Below are 22,671 nucleotides of genomic sequence, written 5' to 3' on the forward strand. Positions count from 1 at the left end.
TTCTGCTAGCATTATAGTCAGGCTTTTTGGTGTAGTTAAAGATTCCTATTCAGTTATAATAGCAAAGAAAAACTATACGTAGAGGTGTTAGGAAGGAGAGGCTTGGTATATCAGAGTTTTCATATTAACATATAAAGGTGTAGAATTGCACATAACTTTCAACTGGTTAGGAATTTGTGGGGGTCTAGTTGGGTGCTCTTTAATATTTACTTAAATATAATTTTCACCAAAAAGGTGTTTTTCAGATTGCCTTTCTTTTCAGAATTGAGTTAATTTACATTCCCTTTTGGTGGTGAAATGCCTTTAAGACAGAAAAGTATTGATAGTTTATGGATAGCTTGTTCAGTGCATGACCAGTTAAATTTGGGAGGGATGGGTGCTGCATCAGAACTCTGCTTTAAAACCGATAGTGGGTCTTGCATTTGTCTAACTCCACGTCATACTTTTCAGAATGCTATCATATACGTTTTCTTTTCTTTTACCTCCTCTCACTGTAGAACATGCCTTGTTCCACAGATAAGATGCATGTCATGCACCCAAGGGGTGCATTTTTTTCCTGTGGATTCCTATAACCAATCAACAGCTGTCACATGCTTTTAAGTTCAGCTTTAGGGACTTGTAGTGTTCAGTGGAGCATTGAGGAGCAGGTTTTGTGCCAAGGAGCTGGTCTTTTTTTTTTTTTTTTTTTTCTTATTTGAGATTTTTGGCATCCTTCATTTGTGAAATGTTACTAATCGGCTGGTATTTTAACTCTCCTTTCAGGAGCATTACCAGTTTTAGAATACTGTTGTTCCTATATGTGTTTTTAAACAAAATAGGGTTGCAACTCCACATCTTCTCCAGCCTCTCTTAGGGGTCTCAAAAATATTTTCTTCTTTTTTTTGTTTTTCTTCAGACGGGGTTTCGCTTTTGTTGCCCAGGCTGCTGGAGTGCAATGGTGCGATCTCAGCTCACTGCAACCTCCGCCTCCTGGGTTCGAGCGATTTTCCTGCCTCAGCCTCCCAAGTAGCTGGGATTATAGGTATGCACCACCTCGTCTGGCTAATTTTGTATTTTTGGTAGAGACAGGGTTTTGCCATGTTGGTCAGGCTGGTCTCGAACTCCTGACCTCGGGTGATCTACCCACCTCAGCCTCCCAAAGTGCTGGTATTACAGACATGAGCGACCGCTCCCTATCAGGGGTCTCAAATGTATTTTCACTCAGAATATGTTTGTTTCATGCCTTCTACTGGATTGTAAGCTTCTTGAGCACAGGAACTATTTTTGTTTTCCTTATTTGTGTATCTACTGCAGTGCCTCACTGTACCTTGTACTTAATAGTTGCTCATCAGTAGTCACTGGAGGGAATATGTAGACATATATTTGAACCTCTGGCTGGCAAGTGGCATCGAATATGAATCTAGACCTGACCCATCCACTGTTTGTAAATTCTATGGGCTGGTTGATTAATTTTGCCAAGCCGTCCTCTTCTAAACTCAAACCTGGACTGTTTAAGTTAAAATTTACCTGCCTTTTCTATATCCCTTCCTGTTCTTTCAGTGGTACCATCAGCTTGCAAAATTGTTCAAGGTTTTCCTTTGCTCCTGATGACCTGCTTAATGTGTATGTTTTAGATGGAGCAGTGGCTACAACATCTTAAAAGAGCTTGTCTGCAAACTCTAATGATAACCTACACAACACAGGAAAACAGTGTGCTTTGAGGTAATCTGCAGTTCAGTTTAGCTTTTCTCAGCAGTGTCTTCAGCAACTTTAAAGCTCTGGCAGGTTTTATCAATGTAAATAAAGTGCATTTTCTTTTTGTAGCAGGGCTTCACTTTTGAAATATAATTTATTTTCCCTTACAGTCTCTTGCTATGTTGTAGATTCTCATGAAAGAGTTTGTGGTCTTCCAAACTTTGATCTCTTGTAATCTGTCCTGGTATTATTTTCATTTTCTTGGCGGTGTCTGGGTATCATAATTTTCCATCAAAATAATTATACTGTTTTAGGATTTAGATCAAAGAAAAGTGTCACATTCTATACTAGCATTTCATTGCTAGAGGAGCAGATTATTGGCAAAATAATTTGTGCTGTATCAGCTATGTACATCTAGGATCTTAAAAGTGTCTAGTGAGTCAGGGCTCTTAAGGAACTTTTTAAATTATTTTTTAAAAATTAGTGACCATTACAAGTTGTTTACTAATATTGGTAATTGCTCAATACAAACCAACACAGGATAGTCTTTGCCTAAAAGTCTTTTGAGGGGAACGTAAAAGTAAGATAGTCTTGAGTTTCTTTTTACAGTGCTAATCCTCCCTAAGGCTCTTAAAATTTATTCCCATCTCCCTATAATTCGTTTGTTCTGGTATAACCTGACATAATTTCTATCCTTGTAATGTTAAACTTCAAAGTTCACTTGTAAATCTTCAGATTTATTAAATGCTCTTTCCCATTGACAAACCAGTTTGAATGAATCTTTTGAAAGATTACTTAGCAAATTGCCATAAGTCTTTGTCCTTAATGGCTAGATGATTATTTCTCACAGCAGTGCTTTAGAGGCCAGGAGATTTTGCAAGTTCTATGAAGTTCTGTGTCCTTCACTTCTAACCTTAAATGTTGTAAGAGGGATGGAGGAGAATCTTTCAAGTTGAACAAACTGCCCCTTGTCTGTCTAGCTTTAGGAGACTTTTGTCCACTGTCTCATCCCATTGTCTTCAAATTGAAGGCTGTATATTTAACTGTCTTTTTGTAGCACTCATATTCTGTTTTGGGAGTAATAACAATCAGAAGTGGTTTACAAATGCTGGTTAATATTTGCATATGCTAACTGTGCTTTAACAATTTTAATAATACCATCATCTATATCAGCTTTGTGGAGTTTGAAGTGAGATGGTAAAAATTAAATTTGAAGAGTGTAGTGGGAATTACCCACAGAGACTAAAGTTGCTCAGTTAAATTATGACCTGCAAAGTAAACTTGATCTAACGGGAACAGAAGTCATGGCATGAAGCCTTTTTTTCCCTTCATCTTCTGAATACTGTGTTGTTAGCATAGAGGATCTACTCCTCAAAATATGTAAATCAAAGTTAATTTCAAAATTGGAAAATAATGTAGAAATGGTAATTTTTTTTTTTTTTTTTTTGAGCCAGAGTTTGGCTCTCGTCGCCCAGGCTAGAGTGCAGTGGCATAATCTCGGCTCACTGCAACCTCTGCCTCCCGGGTTCGAGTGATTCTACTGCCTCAGCCTCTCAAGTAGCTGGGATTACAGGTGCTCGCCACCACGCCCAGCTAATTTTTTTTTTTTTTGTATTTTTAGTAGAGATGAGTTTTCACCATGTTGGCCAGGGTGGTCTTGAACTCCTGACCTCAGATGATCCACCCACCTCAGCCTCCCAAAGTGCTGGGATTACAGGCATGAGCCACCATGCCCGGCCAATTCCCAAATCTTAAATTGCAGTTTATTAATTTTTTTTTTTTTTTTTTTTTTTTTTTGAGAAGTAGGGTCTTGCTTTGTCACCCAGGCTAGAGTGCAATGGCATGATCATAGCTCACTGCAGCTTTGATCTTCTGGGCTCAAGTGATCCTCCCACCTCAGCCTCCTGAGTAGCTGAGACTATAGGCACGAGCTCACGCCTGGCTATTTTTTTAATGTTTTAAATTTTTTGTAGAGACAGGATCCCACTATGTTGCCTAGGCTGGTCTCAAACTCCCGGGTTCAAACTATGCTCCTGCCTTGGCCTCCCAAAGTGCTAGGATTATAGGTGTGAGCCACTGCACCCAGCCTACTTTTTTATCTTTAGAAAACGTTTACTTTTCTAAAGATAAAATTTTGAATTAAGGGATTTCCAAGTTAAATTTCACACCACCATTTTGAACTTTCTACAGTTGCCATCTGGAGAGTAGCATGGTACAGCAAAGCTAGTCCACTTAGAATGCTTCCAGGCTTAACAAATACTATACTATCAAATACTATTTGATGTGTTAACAGTACAGTCATTTAAAAATGTTATTGGCTTGGGAAAATTATTCATAAAAATATATTCTACTACCAGTAATTGGTTGATAGTTGTTTTTCTGTGCTCCCCTTTCCCCTGCTCAAACTGCAAAGAAAGAATGAAATATTTCAATTTTGTAATTTTGCCTCAGATTTTTGGGACTATAGGGGATATATGAGATAAACCTACTATCACTTTTCTGTTGATCTAAACGAGAATGTAGAGATACGAAGTAGACTGAGGTCAGAGAGATACATTATGAGGTAGCTGGGATTAGCAACCTGCTTAATCTCTTAATCTCTTGTCCTTTCTGTAGTACAGTACTATTAATTCTTAATGTCTCAGGCTTTCTTTTCCTTTCATCCTTGGCTGCACATTGGAATCACTTGGAGAAGTTTACAAATGTTATGGAAGTGATGACTGGATCCTATTCCCGAAGATTCTTATGTATTGGCCCAAGACTGCTGGCTGGGCATCAAAAAAATTTTTTTTTCTGTTTTATAAGTGCTTCTTGCAGAGCAGGGCTAACCCATAGTAGTACACCCAGAGTAGCCAGCATCAAAACTTTTAAAAGTTCCCCTGGTAGCCCTCGTGTGTCACCAAGTTTGAGAGCCACTCTTCCTTACCCTTTCTCTGGGTAATTTCATCCCTCGTATGGCTTCAGTTACAGTCTGTATGTTAACAGTTCCCAAAGTAAATTACTGTCCTGGTCGCTGATCCTTATATCCAACTGATTAATTAGCATTTACACTAGAATATTGTACAGGCAACTCAAACTCTGCATGTTTAAATCTGTCCTCAAAATCGTACCCCTCACCCCCCGGCTTTTTCAGTACTTTATCTCTGGTTCACCGAATGATACCAATGTCCTGGTTGTGGAAACTGGAGACTCGAGTCCTGTAGGGAACCTGCCTCTCACTCTTCTATATCTAGTCACCACATCTTGCCTCTTTGACCTTCTCAACGTCACTGCCAGCACTCCGGTTCAAGCCTCTGTCATCTCCAGCCCAGTACCTTGGTTACAGATCTCTCCGTAACTGTTCATGCTCCCTTCTAATTTTTCTTCGTATTGCAGTCTTGGTGATCTTTGAAAAATCTCAAGCTGATTGTGTTCCTCTCCTACTTAAAACCCTTTAATGGTTTCCCATTGCTCTTAGGACAAAGACCAGAACCCTTGACCCTGGACAACAAGACCCTGTGTGTGGCTGTTCTCCATCTCTCTATAGGGTCACCTTGTGGTGTGCTTTTCTTTGCTCATTGCACTGCAGCCTCACAGATTCTTCAGTTGGTTGTATTCCTTCCTCTTAGAGGGCTTTTGCATATGTGGTTCACTTGTCTAGGAGGCTCTTTGCTTTGCTCCCTGGCTTTTGGCTGGTTGCTTTACGTTTCAGTCTGAAAGTCACTTCCTTCGAAAAGCCTTTTCTGATCCCTTCAAACTAGGCCATGTCTCCTCATTAAACTCTCATAGCCTTGTGTGTTTTCCCTGTGAGCACTTAAAGCAGTAAACACGTAATTTTACAGTTAATATTAATGTCTAGACTAGGTGGCGGCAAACTACAGCCCATGGGCCAAATCTGACCTGCTACCTGTTTTTGTATGGCTTGCGAGCTGAGAATGGTCTTTACATTTTTAAGTGGTTGAAACAAATCAAAAGAATGTGATTTCATGAGAAATTTATTTAATAAATTATGAAATTTTAATTTCATTCACAAGGTTTTATTGGGACACAGTCATACTAATTCATTTACTTGTCTATAGCTGCTTTCATATGACAGTGGCAGAGTTGAGTAGTTGTGACAGAGGCCTTATGGCCTGCAAGCATAAATATTTACTCTGTGTCCCTTTACAGAAAATGTTTGCTGACCCTTGCTCTAGGCTGAGTTGATGAAGACAGGAGCCATGTTTGCTTTGTTTATTGCCATCTTGGTGCTTAGCTGGTACCAATACATGATAGGTACTCATGAAATATTTGAATGAATTAACAGATATTCTGTTTCCCTCCATGGATAGAGGTGATTGAACTCCTACCTTAGAACACTGGGGTTTTAAAATTCATTGTAAGAATTTTAAAACGATTCTTCTTTGGAAGATTCTTAACAGAATGTTCAGGGCTCTCTTAAGCAGCTTGTCTGTTGAAGGTATACATGTCACGTATGGAGCAAGTATACTTATAAAGGTGTAAGTTACTGGGTCAAGGTGGATGGGAAAGGGCTAGTGCGCTCAAGTAATGGACCAGTCAGATTTACAGTGCTGATGTTTTTATAGCAGGCACAAATGGGTGAGACTTTATGGCAAGCGTTGTAAAGAAAACGTGTTTGAGCTGGTGAAAAATTTAAGTCATTAAAGAGTTAGACATTGTTATCCCTGCTGTGGGAATTCACTCTGTGAAGATGGTTAAAGTTTTTGACACAGTAATATTTCCTCCTTTTTGATACTTTTTGTTTTCTAATTTATTTGGAATATAGCATAGCATAATGTTCCAATTTTGAATTTATGCATTGTATAAAATTTAGTAATTTTTTTGGCAATTTAAAAAACAGATTTACATTTTTCAGTATGTTTTATTATACTCAATAGAGGGATGCCAGTTTTTCCCCTCTGGGGGACTCCTTTGTAATTGTATAATATGATAATGTTGTATAATAGGATTCATTTAACAAACATTTGGTTGATAAACCCCTGGAATTAATTTTTTTGTGAAAATATTATTATTCCTTTTAGTTGCTCTCTACAATATCCCACAACCAGATATTTAGACTTTTATTTAGTAGGAAAACCCTTAAAAGCAACTTTTATTCCAATTTTTAAGGTTGCCAGAAATGCTGAAAATTATTAAATGGAAGTGTTTGACTTCTGGATATGTTTATAATATGTAAAATAAAAAAACCAGCAGGAAGATGGAAAAATTGGAAACATGATTACTTCAAGATATTTAAGTAGCAGGGAAGGTATTAAAGTTTGTTTGTTTTTGTAGATTTGTGATAATATGATTATGATCTCAGAAAATTCTTCATTTTGAACTACTTATGATGTTACAGCTATAAGAAATAAAAAAGGCTGGGTTTGGTGGCTCACACGTGTAATCCCAACACTTTGGGAGGCTGAGGCAGGAGGATTACTTGAAGCCAGGAGTTCTAGACCATCCTGGGCAATATAGTGAGACCCATCTCTACAAAAAATAGCAAAAAAAATTAGCCAGGTATGGTGTCGTGTGCTTTTGGTCTCAGCTACTCAGGAGGCTGAGGTGGGAGGAAGATCTCTTGAGTCTGGGAGGTTGAGGCTGCATTGAGCTATGATCGTGCCTGTATTCCGGCCTGGGTGGCAGAGCCAGACCCTGTCTTTATTTTTTTTTTGAGACAGAGTCTCGCTCTGTTGCCCAGGCTGGAGTGCAGTGGCGCAATCTCAGCTCACTGCAATCTCCGTCTCCCGGGTTTAAGTGATTCTCCTGCCTCAGCCTCCAAGTAGCTTGGACTACAGGTACCCGCCACCACACCTGGCTAATTTTATGTATTTTTAGTAGAGATGAGGTTTCTACGTTGGCCAGGCTGGTCTTGAACTCCTGACCTTGTGATCTGCCTGCCTCGGCCTCCCAAAGTGCTGGGATTATAGGCGTGAGCCACTGTGCCTGGCTGAGACCCTGTGTTAAACAAAGAAACAAACAAATAATAATAATAAAAAAACCCTTAAATCCAAATAGCTAAAACATTAAGGAAAATTGATTATCTCCTATAGGTCAAGGGGTAGGGTAGCTTTCAGGTTGGTTAGTTCAGTGGCTTGATGTCAGCAAGGACATAAGTTCTCTCCTTGTTTCTTTTTTGTCATTTTACAGAAGGTAGCTTTTTCTTAATTAGCTCCCCTCAAGATCCCAAGATGGCTATGGCTCTTCTTACCGTCTTTTGCTGAGCTGACAATCTCCAGTGGTTTTCCTTTCATGGGAATTAGAGAGGGCTGCACACTCATCCCTAAACAAGCTCTAACAAGAGGAAGGCAAAGGACTCTGCAATTGGTTTAGACTAACCAGGACTTCCCTCTGAGTCAAGTGAGGGGCAGAGCAACACCGGAACAAAAGGAGGACTTTGCCAGCAAGGTGGCGGCAGGGATGCAGGATCGGGCATGGTGACTGGGTAGGCAGCCAATACTATCTGCTGTGGTTTTGCCATTTTCTTTTGTCTTTAAATCAGACTTCTATAGTGTTTCCTAACATTTTGCTTATAGCCCCATTATGAACTTCACAGTTCGTAGTTCAGTCACACAGTTAGTTATCTTCTTGTCCTAGTGATGCTGCTCAAGCCATTGCTGAGACCCCTGTCTTTCTTTTTTGCTCACCCCCGCTGCATCTTTCCCATTCTGAGCTAAGGACAGCTTCAGATGAAGAAGAGCATTTGAGGTTGGAATAATGGTTAAGTGGTGAGTTAGTATTCTTGCAAGCCGTGGTCCTTCAAGAGCACCTTGGGTGTTAGTATAACCTCTTCTCTCTCTAGCTTGCAATCTCCTTTTCTGCCTCTTTTGAAGTCTCAGCTTCTGTCTGTGTTTATCTCTGTTTCAAAATTGAGTATTAAAAAACTGATAGTTTTTATTTTCCTTATTTTTCTTTCCACCTCCAGCTAATACACTTAAGGAGCTGTAATACTGAGTACAATATACTAAAGAGGGGAAAAAAGAGTGCCTCTGTTTTCTTTTGTTTTTAACCTGCTTTCAGGTTTTTTTTTTTTTTAATAATTAAACTGAAAAGTCATGTCATTATTTAGAATATCTCTGATATAAAGAGTTCTCACAGTATATAAAATGCATCCTTGCAATACATAATTTACAGAAGGAAATAAACTAGTGTGTAAATATGTTCAATCTTGTTAACAACCAAATTAAAGCATAGAGGCATCCTTTCACAGCTGTAACTTTGGTAATAGTTAACAAAATAATATTAATTGCCCAAGTGGTTTTGACTCAAATATACTTTATTGATTTGCTGAATAAATTGGAATGACCCTCTTGAGATACATTAAAAGCCATAAAAAAGTTAACATCCTTTATTTGGTAATTCTAAAGTTGAGTAATGCTATATGTAAGAATCTTTTTATTGTAGCATTATTTATAATGGCAAAAAGTTTAATTTAAAACATCATATATTTGCTGTAAAACTTTCTTCCTGTTTCTTAATAAAATCCATTTGAATTTAGTCTGTTATACTTCCTCATTGCCAACTAAATGATCCTCCCTTAGTCATTGAGTAGCCTTTTGCCTTCCTCAGAAGTTCTTTCACTATTTCTTCTCTAAACAGCTGTTAGAATCCAGAGGATTGAACATCATTGTGTACTGGCAGGAGGGTGGGCTCTATAGCCAGACTATATCGATTTGAATCCCGCCTTGTCACTAGCTGAGTTATTTGGGCCACATTCTTTAACCTTTGGTGCCTGAGTTTCACCAGCTATAAAATATAAACAATAATAAAACTTGCCTCAGATACTTTTAGCAAACTGCACAACTCATGAATGTATCTCAGAAATTACAATATTAATGTAAACTAAATCTCCCTGATGTTCTAATAACCATTAATCCTTCCCTTAAAAATGTTTTTGTGTTTGAGTTTTGGAAAGGTACCCTGACTTCCAAAAATTTTATTTTTATTTTTGAGACAGGGTCTTGCTCCGTCACCCTGGCTGGAGTGCAGTAGTGGATCTTGGCTCACTGCAACCTCCACCTCCCAGACTCAAGCAATCCTCCCACCTCAGCCTCCCGAGTAGCTGGGACTGCAGGCATGTACCACCATGCCTGCTAATTTTTGTATTTTTTGTAGAGATGGAGTTTTGCCATGTTGCCCAAGCTGGTCTTGAACTCCTGAGCTCAAGTGATCTGCCCACCTCAGCCTCTCAAAGTGCTGGAATTACAGGCATGAGCCACCACACCCAGCCCGGTTTATATTCTTGTGGTAATTTTATTGTGAGACAGAGTATCATTTAAGAGTTAGATCCAGCTGCATACGACAGAAAACTGAAAGAAACTAGATAAACCAGATAAAAATGTATTTCTTACCCAGAGTAAGTCCAGAAGTAGTGTTTCAGGGCTAATATGAGACTCCTTGTTTATCAAAGACCCACTCTCCTTTTGGTTTCATTATGTAAGCATATGGCTTTCATTCTTAAGATTACAAAATGGCTGGAAACTCTTTTTTTTTTTTGAGACAGGGTCTCTCTCTGTCACCCAGGCTGGAGTGCGGTGGTGAGATCTCAGCTCACTGCAGCATCAATCTTCTGGGCTCAAGCTATCCTCCTGGTTGAGCTTCCCAAGTAGCTGGGGCTACAGGCATGCACTACCACGCCCAGCTAATTTTTGTATTATTTTTATTTTATTTTATTTTATTATTTTTTGAGATGGACTCTTGCTGTGTCACCCAGGCTGAAGTGCAGTGGCGTGATCTCAGCTCACTTTAACCTCCACCTCCCAGGTTCAAGCATTCTCCTGCCTCAGCCTCCTGAGTAGCTGGGATTACAGGTGCCCACCACGACAGAGGGCTAATTTTTGTATTTTAGTAGGGGTGGGATTTCACCATGTTGGCCAGGCTGCTCTCGAACTCCTGACCTTAGATAATCCACCCGCCTTGGCCTCCCAAAGTGCTGGGATTACAGGTGTGAGCCACTGCGCCCGGCCTTTTTTTGTTTTTGTTTTTGTTTTCTTTGAGACGGAGTTTCGCTCTTGTTGCCCATACTGGAGTACAGTGGCACGATCTCAGCTCACTGCAACCTCTGCCTCCCGGGTTCAAGCAAGTCTCCTGCCTCAGCCTCCCAAGTAGCTGCGATTACAAGCATGTGCCACCACGCCTGGCTAATTTTGTATTTCTGGTAGAGATGGGGTTTCACCATGTTGATCAGGCTGGTCTCGAACTCCTGACCTCAGATGGTCTGCCCGCCTTGGCCTCCCAAAGTGCTGAGATTACAGGCGTGAGCCACTGTGCCTGGCCTGTATTTTTTTGTAGAGACGAGGTCTTGTCTCCCTATGTTGCCCAGGCTGGTCTCAAATCCTGGGCTCAAGGGATCCACCCATCTTGGCCTCCAAAGTGCTGGGATTACAGGCATGAGCTACCGTGCCTGGCCCCCAGATTGTAAACTGTGTCTAGAAAATGAGTGCAAAGAGAGAAACAAACATAAATAATTAGAGGCTAAATTGGGTGGCAAGGAGTTCAGGGGACGGGGAAACCAAGAGAGGAAAGAATAGTTGGGGAGTGGGCTTCCTGAAAATGATTCTCCAGCAAAAGATCTGGTCTGGAAGAATGGGGTTTAGAAAAAGTGAAGGGCAGACAGATTTTAGTAGAAAGCAGGGAGAGGAATTCCAGTGTAAAGAACAGCTGATCAAAGGCAAGGAAGCAGACAATAACTTGCTGCTTGTCAGTATGGAAAGGAGACCTGACCAGAGTGGAGTGAAGAGATGTTATGTTGCATGTGGGGAAGGCATTCATATTTGAAGGGGAGGAAAATGGGCAGCCATGGAGGAGTTTTCAGAGTGGTTTAAGGAAGATTAATTTGACGCATACCTGCACCTGAATGGGAGAAATAGAAGGCAGAGGCCGCCCGGGAAGCTGTTCAGTAACTCATACCAGTGTAAACAGGAAACAGAGAAGAGTTATTGTGGAGTCAAAATAAAATAGACCTTCCTGATTTAATCTGGATATGTGGGATGAAAGAGAAGGAACGAACAGGTGTTTTGAACGCCGCATCATGGAAGAAGGGTATTATAATGGCTAGACATGGTAGTTGAGATGGGGACTAGTATGTGGAGAGGGGAAGATGAATTCAATTTTGTATGGACTGACTTGAGGTGGTACTGATATTAATACCTCCAGGCGGTATTTTCCATAGGGAATTGAAGACCCAGAACTGGATTTCAGAAAATGCTTTAAGTCATGAGCATGTAGAATATAGAGAACACCAGTCATTGCTGGGGATTTACTGTGTGGTAGCCTCTGGGCTAAGCGCTTTACATGCAGTTCTCATTTTATTCTCATAACTCTGAGGTGGGTCCCAGTTAGCCTCATTTTACAGAGGAGGAAACAGAAACTCAGAAAGGCTAGGTACCTTGCCTAGGATCGCCCAAGTAGTGTAAAATTGGGAGTAGTTCCATGCCTGTGCACTTCCTGCTGTATTTCCCTCTGCTGTTCCAAGGACTACTATATTAAATGGTAGATTGAATGTACCTTAGATACCACTTTTTTGTCTCTTAATTTCAGAGGTTGTGTGTGCTGTTTGCTGTTTGTTGTTTTGTTTTGTTTTGTTTTTTGAGACGGAGTTTTGCACTGTTGCCTAGGCTGGAGTGCAGTGGCGCGGTCTTGGCTCACTGCAACCCCTGCCTCCCGGATTCAAGGGATTCTCATGCCTCAGCCTCCCAAGTAGCTGGGATTATAGGCGCCAACCACAACACCTGGCTAATTATTTATTTATTTATTTATTTATTTTTTGGGTAGAGATGGGGTTTCACCATGTTGGCCAGGCTGGTCTCAAATTCCTGACCTCAGGTGATCCGCCCGCCTTGGCCTCCCAAAATGCTGGCATTACAGGTGTGAGCCACCACACCTGTTTGTTCTCTCTTTAAAGTCTGTGTGTAGGTTGGTTTTAAATCAGTGCACCTCAAACTATAGAGGCCAGGGTACGACAGTTTGGAGCAGAGTCTGAAAGTGGTGGTTATAAACTTCAGACTCTAAGTAAGGACCAATGGCTACTGTGCGTATCCTCCAGGGCCCTTCTATATTTTCTTCTAAGAACTAAGTCTGAACAAGTCTGTCATGACAGCAAGTTTACTACTTGTTACTGTAATTGTGTTCTTTCCCCATAATTCACCAATTCCTGAAAATACACTTTTAAATAAGTAATGGATATTTATATGTTTAGTCAGTCTTTGGAGATTCATGGCCTTCGAAAGGGTTAATGTAATTGATGCTTGTGTTGTTAATATTGAGTGCCAACAAGGCTCTGGAGAGCAGTAAGAGAGGAAAGGGTGAAGAAAATGGCCTCAATAAAGTTGACTCTGGAGCGCAAATGATTAGTGTGCACATTAAGATCAAATTACGAAGGCAGAGATTCCTACCATCAGAGCAAGAGCTGGAATTTTTAAAATAATAAACTTCATTTTAAAAACTCAGCATATTTAAGAGAGTTTTATTCCTTGCTTGCTAAGCTTCAAAGTTTTTCCAAATCTATTTTGCATGTGGTTTTGTATTTTCATGACAATTCTGAAACCACAGGTGTTGGAATACAATTCTAAAGATACCAAGTTTTAAATATATTTTGACATATTTTGAAACTAGCCATAGTTTTAATCAAGAAAAACATTTTTCAGTGTACACTGCTGATAGAAGCAGATTTCAGTTATGAAAGTTTGGAAATAATACTTTAATAAGGCACTTCATTTTAAAACTGAAAGCAATTCTAGTTTGCTGCTAGTTTAAAAAGTTTATAGTTTAATGTAATCTGAGAAAGTAAACCAAGACCAAGTGGAAACACTTATTTATCTTGAGGTTGCAACAGGCAAATTGAGCTGGGAGCCTTCTGGGTGAGGAAGGATCTGCTACTTAAATCAGGCTCTAAGATATGATAGATGGTGCTCTACATGCCATCACTTTGAAAGATTTAAATGTTTCTTATGTAAGAATATCTTAATCAGGATTTCTCCCAAGTATGTGCTTCCAAAGCACCAGGGCTACAAGGTGTTCTGCCAAAAAAAGGGTTCTGAGGTCAGAAAAGTTTGAGAGGTTCTTCTTGCTCACTTCATACCACCCCCTCACTGGCCTCCCAACCCCATTTGAAAAGTAATCATGCATATTAACATATTTAGGGTCATTGCCCTGCCTCCCAGGAAACCAGTTTAACTGCTTAACTGGACTTTATTGGACTTATCTGTCCTTTAAAATTTTTTTCACTATATCTTGAACTGTTCTTCTACACAGCACACTTTGAGTAACACTGCTTGAAATACTGCTTCTCAATTTCATTCTCCCAAATGACAACAAAAGTGATTATGGTGAAACCAGAAGCAACAATAAGGTTGTTGGATCAGGTGACTCTTAACTAAGAATCACTCAGCTCTGAAACTGACTTTAAGTGCATCACAAACTTCATGTTCTTCTTTAAAATATTGGCAAAAGTAGATAAATTTCAAGTCACTCAAGTATATTATAACTTAAAACCCTTTCACATGAATCATTGTTTCTCAGATTAGTGATTTGAGATCTCCAAGGGATATTAGGTAGGGTAAAATGATTGACAAAAGAATCCTTCAAGTTTGAAACTTGATAATATGAACTGCTATGGGGTCAGCTGGGCCAACAGCAAGAAGGGGAGCCATGATCTGCACTGGAGGATGTTCTCCTTTCTTCAAGTCTGCTGCAGCAGAGGGGCAGTCACAGTCATCACTTAAACTCCAAATGACCATCCGAAGATGGAATGCTATCTTTGGTTGGAGAAAGAATTGAGGATAGGGATGATGGGCCAAGCAAATAATAGATCCTCAATAAATGTTTATTGAATACATATGGAACAGGGATGGAGTATTCAGAGACTAAACATTTAGTTTGTGGTGCTGATACTTGTCAAGATTATGGTTAAAACAAATATAACTTGCCAATGGAGAGAAATGGGAATGAACCTGAAAATTAAAACTAGCTGCCATTCAAAATGTTTAATTCTGGTGGGCTTTTGAACTCTACCTTGCTAGCATGTGTTCCTAGGTTATAATGAAGTCTTGGTGTATACGTTAATATTAGCCAATCAGGAAAAAAGGCACATCATAAGGTAGAACCCTCTGGGCCTCATCAAAACCTCAGTATGACAGGTAATCAGCACTGGACGATAGATTTATTATATAAGAATGAGGGCCTTCTTTCCCTTCTGCCACACCCCCTTCCCCCATTTCCCTGCAACACACCTCTTGTTTCTGGCCCACAGAGCATAAAGAAAGCTCTTCTGGCCCATTTTCTCAGTGCCTGCCTGGGAGTAGACTGGGTAAAGCTCCAGTCTTAAGTATTTTGTTCAGAGTGTGACCTGGAAGATGACAAGCAGCACTGCTTCTGCCCAGTGCAGCAGTGACGAAACTCAGGACAAAGGGAAGATGCTGAAAAGTAAAATAAAAGAACCGAGAATATCGGTAGAATAAAAAGAGAATCCCAAGCTGGCTGCATGCTTTGGTTCTGTTCAATGTTCATGGGCTGGTGTGCTGTCAGGCTAAGTACTGGGCTCAACAAAGAATGAGACTTTTCCTTCTGTAAGTGTGCAGTCTGTTAAGGGAGATGCTATGGAGGAATGTAGCTTTGTCAGTGTGCCAGAGCCCAGCTGAATCTGTGTTTTTCTCTCTCTCTCTTTTTTTTTTTTTTTTTTTTTGAGAGGGAGTCTCACTTTGTCGCTCAGGCTGGAGTGCAATGGCACGATCTCGGCTCACTGCAGCCTCTGCCTCCCAGGTTCAAGTGATTCTCCTATCTCAGCCTCCCAAGTAGCTGAGACTACAGGCGCCCGCCACCGTGCCCAGCTAATTTTATTTTTTTATTTTAAGTTGAGACGGGGTTTCACCATGTTGGTCGGGTGGTATCGAACTCCTGATCTCAGGTGATCCGCCTGCGTTGGCCTCCCAAAGTGCTGGGATTACAGGTGTGAGCCACCGCGCCTGGCCCTGTGTTTCTTATATAGCTAAATATTAGTATAGTTTACAAGGTGTAAAACACTGATAATTCCTTGCTAGATTTTAAACTAATTTTCAAAACTAAAAACTAAAAATACAAAAGTGCCCTAAAGGAACATAGATGTTATTTTTGAAGTTTGGTTTGTGTTTGTGCTTCACTGGTAAGGATGAAGTTCAGTAAACTTTAGGATAAAGTTATTGTGTCTGTAGGCATGACAGCATTTTATTATACAGAGTGAAAAAAATACTGTCCTTGAGTAAGAAAATAACAAAGCTTCAGATGCCTGTATGCAAGTCACAATGACTTTTGAGGCAGTCCCATAGAAAAGATTGTATCTATAATATGGGTAATATTTTAATTTTCATGTTGAAATGACCAGCTTTTAAGCTAATAAATGAGTTTTCTTCTTTGATAGAGCAGATTCTAGAAATTTTAAAGTAGAACACATCAAAAGTATTCTTCTGTCGTTGTTGACTAACCTATGATGGCTCTTTTGTTGCTCTTATGTGTTTATGACTTAGTCATGTATCTCTGCCCTGTTACCCTGCCAGGAAATCCATCTGCTCTTGCCATAGTCCCAAAGTCTCATACCTAACTGGGCACAGTGACCTGTTTAGTGTTCCATGGCCATGAACAAACCACAGGGTCCAGAATGGATTCAGGGACACCCAAGTATTCAATTTGTTTCCTACCACTACATCAGACCACCTTTCCATTTACCTTCCAGCTTTCTCCCATTCAGACATACATTTTCTGTTTATGCTTTTTAAGTTTTTATATCTCATTTGGTTCCAAAAATGTTTTAGGTAATTTTTAATAAAATGTAAATATATTTAAGACTTTTGAAATGAAAAGCCAAAAGCTGAAAGGAGGTGGAGGTGGGATAAAAGGAAAAAGCAGCACAAATGTACTGAGTGCCTGAGCTTCTTCACCTACCAGTGTTTCTAGTCCTATTTTAGAATGATACTGATTCAAAGGAAATTGTCACATGGAATCCTGTTACAGAATTACACAACTGTCAGGGGCTTAAGAGGTCTACCAAGGTAGCCATGAATTTTATATCACATCCTCTACATGGATTTTGTTCAGTCTTTGTTTAAACACTTCCAGCAACAGATAACTTACTGCTTCCTGAGACATTTGTTCTACATTCAGGCAGTTATTAGAAATTTCATTTTGCACTACCGAGCTCTGTGTCCACGTAACTTCATTGTTCTGATTCTGCACCCATTAGCCAAACAGAATAAAAAACCTTGGCCTTTAGTGTGTGCCAAGGTATGTGTGTGTGTTTTAAAGTTAAACACCTTTAGTTTTTACAACCGTGTCTGAATGTCAGACTTTCAGAACCTTTACTGTTCTGGGCCACTTCTTTACTTTACTTTTATGCTTTCATGATTAAATCTATGTAATTTTTATTTTTATCAGTTACACGTGTGTATTTTTTTTTTTTTTTTTTGAGATGGAATTTCACTCTTGTTGCCCAGACTGGAGTGCAATGGCGCGATCTTGGCTCACTCAACGTCCGCCTCCCGGGTTCAAGTGATTCTCCTGCCTCAGCCTCCCTAGTAGCTGGGATTACAGGCACCCGCCACCATGCCCAGCTAATTTTTTGTATTTTTAGTAGAGACAGGGTTTCACTATGTTGGCCAGGCTGGTCTTGAACTCCTGACCTCAGGTGATCTACCCGTCTCAGCCTCCCAAAGTGCTGGGATTACAGATGTGAGCCACTGCGCCTAGCTCATATGTTTGTATTTTAAAGAGTTAAGCATTTCTAGGGCTTGTTATTTTGAAAAGCTCCCCCCCCCCCCATTTTCTGCTGCCCTGAGACCACCATTTTTAAATCTTTAATTCTTTTGCTTTTCCCCCTATATATCTTTAATATGCTTATACTGCTACCTCCTCGCTTTTCAATTTTTGACATTAATTTTGGACTCCACTGTAGAAGATAAAGATTGAGCTGTCTTCCAACACCATCCTCTGTCCTACCCTGTGCACCTACTTCAGGTTGCCCTTATCCTTCTGCTGCAGATATATCATCATAACTTTGTGTGGATCAATGTTCAGTCTTTTTTGTTTGTTTGTTTGAGATGGAGTCTACTCTGTCACCCAGGCTGGAGTGCAGTGGTGTGATCATAGCTCACTGCAGCCTCAACCTCCCAGGCTCAAGTGATCCTCCCACCTCAGCCTCCTGAATAGCTGGGACCACAGATTTGCACCACCACGCCTAGCCGATTTTTAAAAATTATTTTGTAGAGATGAGTTCTCATTATGTTTCCCAGGAGGGTCTCAAACTCTGGGGCTCAAGCGATCCTCCTGCTTTGGCCTCCCGAAGTGCAGGGATTACAGGCGTGAGCCCTCACACCCTGCCTAATGTTTAGTCTTCATCTTATGACTAAGTGGTTGCTCTTAACAGCCGAGTCATGTAATATTTCATCATTTGTCACTCTTGGAGATCGTGGTTGTCTTGTTCTACTGTCTACCCAGCTTTCTATTAATATGCACTTATAACTAATTGGCTTATAAACTCTCACCTAGTTGTGTGACTCTCCTTTGAGTAAGCTCAGATACCTTAGATATTCTTTCAGTTTCAGTTTCCTGAATAGATCTCTCCCATACCTCCAAACTGGGCTGGATACTCTTCAGGCCTGCTTTTTTACAAAGCTGTCAATTTAAGATCTCCCTTCACATCATACCTGGAATTTTTTTTTTTTTTTTTTTTTGAGATGGAGTTTTACTCTTGTTGCCCAGGCTAGAGTGCAAAGGTGCGATCTCGGCTCACCGCAACCTCTACCTCCTGGGTTCAAGTGATTCTCCTGCCTCAGCCTCCCGAGTAGCTGGGATTACAGGCATGCGCCACCACGCCTGGCTAATTTTGTATTTTTAGTAGAGACGAGGTTTCTCCATGTTGGTCAGGCTGGTCTCGAACTCCTGACCTCAGACAATCTGCCCACCTTGGCCTCCCAAAGTGCTGGGATTACAGGTGTGAGCCACCGTGCCAGGCCCATTCTTTCTTGTATTGGATTCCCAATTATCTGGATCCCATGTGCTTTTTTAGTTTACTTTTTAATTTACATGTGGTACAATTCACTTTTTGTTCTACAATTGTATGAACTTTGACAGACGCATGGCCTTATGGAGCCACCACCACCAGTAGCAAGTTACAGAACAGTTTTCACTTCCAAAAATTCCCTTGAGCTGCCCCTTTGTCATCAGATCACTCCTCTAACCTTGGCAACCACTGATCTATTCCTGTAGTTTTGCTTTTTCCAGAATGTCATATAAATGGAATCATACAGTATTGTAGCCTTTTGAGTTTGGCTTCTTTTCTTCAGTGTAATGCATTTGAGATGCATCCATGCTATTGCATGCATCAATAGTTTGTTTTTATGGCTAAGTAGTATTCCATTATATGAATATATCATAGTTTATTCACCAGTTGAAGAACACTGGGTTGTTTCCAGTTTGGGATGATTATTAATAAAGCTCCTATGAACACTTATATGCAGTGTGAATGTTTTCATTTATCTTTGGTAACTATCTGGGAGTGGAATTGCTGGGTTGTATGGTAAGTGAATGTTTATAAGAATCTGCCAAACTGTTTTCCAAATGGGCGGTACCATTGTGCATTCCCATGAGCAACATATAAGAAGAGTTCTAATTGTTCCATATCCTCGTGAGCACTTGGTATTTTCAGTTTATTTTTTAAATTGTTGGCATAGACGTTTAGTGATATCCCACTGTGGTTTTAATTTGCATTTTCCTAGTGACCAGAGATGTTGAACATCTTTTCATGTACTTATTTAACATCTGTATATCTTTCTTGGTGTTGTATCTTTCGAATTATTGCTCGCTCTCTCTCTTTCTCTGTGTGTGTGTGTTAAGAGACATGGTCTAACTCTGTCACCCAGGCTGGAGTGCAGTGGTGCAATCATAACTCACTGCAGCCTCAAACTCCTGGGCTCAAACAGTCTTCCTGTCCTAGCCTCTCAAGTAGCTAGGCCTATAGGTGTGTGCCACCGTACCTGGCTAATTTTTATTTATTTTTTATTTTTATGTAGAGACAGGGTCTCACTGTGTGCCCAGGCTGGTCTCAAACTGCTGGCCTCAACCGATCCTCCTTTCTTGACCTCCCAAAATGCTGCGATTACAAGTGTGAGCCACCATACTTGGCCTTCATTGCTTATTTAGCGGAGGGGTTTTGTGGTATAAGTGGTTTCGCTTCTCATCTTTTCCCACCACTGGCTCGGGAATGAATTATGCTTTTGATATCATAGCTAGGAACACTGCCTAGTTCAAGGTCACAAATATTTTCTCCTATGTTTTATTCTAAAATTTTCTAGTTTTACATTTTACACTTAGGTCTATTATCCATTTTGCCAATCTTTATATAAGGTTTGAGGTACAGGTTGAGTTGTTTTTTTTGTGTGTGTGTATGAATATCCATTTATTTCAGTGCAATTTATTGACAAAGACTATGTTTTCCATTGAATTGCCTTTGTATCTTTCTCAAATATCAACCATGGCCGGGCGCGGTGGCTCACACCTGTAATCCCAGCACTTTGGGAGGCCGAGGCGGGCGGATCACGAGGTCAGGAGATCGAGACCATCCTGGCTAACACGGTGAAACCCCGTCTCTACTAAAAATACAAAAAATTAGCCGGGCGTGGTGGTGGGCGCCTGTAGTCCCAGCTACTCGGGAGGCTGAGGCAGGAGAATGGCGTGAACCCGGGAGGTGGAGCTTGCAGTGAGCCGAGATCGCGCCACTGCACTCCAGCCTGGGCGACAGAGCAAGACTCCGTCTCAAAAAAAAAAAAAAAAAAAAAATCAACCATATATGTGTGGATCTATTTCAGAACTTTCTGTTTGGTTTCATCCATTTGTTTGTCTGTCTTAATACTAGTACTGTATGGTCTTAATTATTGTAGCTTTATAGTATATATTGAAATCAGGTTATGTGAGTCCTTTAACTTTTTGCTTCCTTTTCGAAGTTATTTTGACTATTGTAGTTCTTTTGCCTTCCCCTATACATTTTAGAATCAGCTTGTTAATATCTACAAAAAATTTTGCTGCGATTTTGATTTGGCTTGCATTGAAATGCATGGATCCATTAGGGAAGAATTAATTGTCAAATAATACTGATTCTTCCAATCTATGAATGTGGTGTAGTTCTCCATTGATTTAAGCCTTCTTTGAGTTTTTTTTCTCCCCATCAGTGTTTCTGTACTGGTGTTATTTTTCTTGGTTTATTTCCTTGATTTGGTAGACCACCTCCTTCAGTAGCTTACTGAGAAAGGCTCCATGAGGGAAGTTTTTTGACACCTGGCATGTTTTTATTTTTATGTCACATATGTAATAGTTGAGTGGATACAGAATTCTAGGTTGGAAATTATTTTTCCTCAGAATTTTAAATGAATTGTTCCATTGCCTTCTGACTTCTAGGGTCGCTGTTGAAGTCTGCTATTGTGATTCTTGATTCTTCATATTAAACTTATTCTCTCTCAAACCTTTTAGGATCTTCCTTATAACCCAAGTTCTGACATTTTTCAGTGATGGGCCTTCTATCCATTATGCTGGATACAGTATGGGCTCTTTCAGTCTGGAAATTTCTGGTTTGCAATTGGGAAAATTTTTTCTTAATTCTTTCTTGGATTTTTCCCCCCATTTCTTCCCCGTTTCTGAATTTTCTTACCATTTAAAAGTATTTTTGAACTCCTTGTCTTTTCTCCACATTGCAATAGATTTCCTTAATTTACCTTTCATTATTTCTATTGCGTTTTTATTTCTGCTATGATTTCTAATTTCCTAGTGGGTGCTTTTGTTCTCTTCAGTATTCTTTTTTGTCTTTACATCATCTGTTCTTATCTCTCTGTGTGTGTTTTAATTTCACTTCTCTCTGCAACTGTGTCATCTTTTTCTTCCAAGTTATTTTTTCCTGTTTGTCATGGTAAAAGATTCCTTAACTGTCTGGTCATCCTTAGCTATCTAGTTATTATTAATATTTAGGAACAGGGCCCTAAAAGATTGTTTGAAAGCATTGTATTCTTTGGGTATGGGATTGTTGGCTGTGGCATTTTCTGTAGAGTGGTCTGGCTCGCCTTTTTCTTTGGGAAACACTAACTGTCAGTATCGTTTGGTCATTTCTCTTGGACTCATCAGATTTCCCCATACAAGTCTCTTCTGGGCTCCTGGAAAGGATATTAATCTGGCTGCCAGAGTCCTGGGACTCAAGCAGGGAAAGAAGGTTGGGGTGGGTGTTGGTTTCAATATTCAGTGTATAAACTTCCACTTCATCCTTTTGTTTTCTGTGTGGTACCTGTGTGTGGTCCAACTCTTCTGGGTAGAAGAGGGGCAGTTGTCCAACTGCACAGAAGATCTGAATGCTCTCATGCAACCCAATGAATCCTTCATTTTTAGCCCCATTGTCATCTCCAGTTCCAGAGATATATTAAACCACGAATTCCTGAGTTTTGAGGGAGTTTTGTGGTGTAAGTGGGTTCACTTACTATCTTTTCCCACCGCTGGCTCGGGATTCAGCTTTTTCGAGTGTACTAGGTCAATTTATTCTCCCACCTCCTTCGTAGTTCCAAATGTTTTAAATCCCTCTATTATTTCAGTGGAGTTTTGGAAGGGAGCAGAATTCAGTGCATGTATTCAGTTAGTCAACATTTACTCTAAGTAGACTATCCAAATCTCTTTCATTGGTCTGAGTTCTATTTTAACGATCTTCTTTTTTTTTTTGAGACGGAGTTTCGCTCTTGTTGCCCAGGCTGGAGTGCAGTGGCGCGATCTCTGCCCACTGCAACCTCCACCTCCTGGGTTCAAGCAATTCTGCCTCAGCCTCCTGAGCAGCTGGGATTACAGGCAAGCACCACCACACCCAGCTAATTTTTTGTATTTAGTAGAGACAAGGTTTCACCAAGTTAATCAGGCTGGTCTCAAACTCCAACCTCAGGTGATCCACCCGCCTTGGCTTCCCAAAGTGCTGGGATTACAGGCGGGTGCCACTGTGCCTGGCCAACAATTTTCTTAAAGTGGGGTATG

The 22,671-nt window shown here is 40.3% G+C and overlaps 1 protein-coding gene across 4 annotated transcripts in view; it reads left to right on the top strand.

The window, feature by feature from the left end:
- The window catches only part of SLC44A1 (solute carrier family 44 member 1), a 193,711-nt gene that overhangs the window by 1,893 nt on the left and 169,147 nt on the right, over nucleotides 1-22,671 (top strand). Inside the window, exon 1 of one of the 4 annotated variants that reach the window (XM_063696633.1) lies at nucleotides 8,073-8,098. The exons of the other annotated variants lie outside the window; for them this stretch is intronic. Within the exon in view, the coding sequence (XP_063552703.1) occupies nucleotides 8,088-8,098 (11 nt within the window). The 5' untranslated portion in view covers nucleotides 8,073-8,087. Of the gene's footprint in view, nucleotides 1-8,072; nucleotides 8,099-22,671 lie in introns of those variants that run through there. 4 annotated transcript variants of the gene reach the window in all.

Source organism: Gorilla gorilla, chromosome 13 (genome assembly GCF_029281585.2).
Source record: "Gorilla gorilla gorilla isolate KB3781 chromosome 13, NHGRI_mGorGor1-v2.1_pri, whole genome shotgun sequence".
In the NCBI taxonomy this organism is placed as follows: Eukaryota; Metazoa; Chordata; class Mammalia; order Primates; family Hominidae; genus Gorilla; species Gorilla gorilla.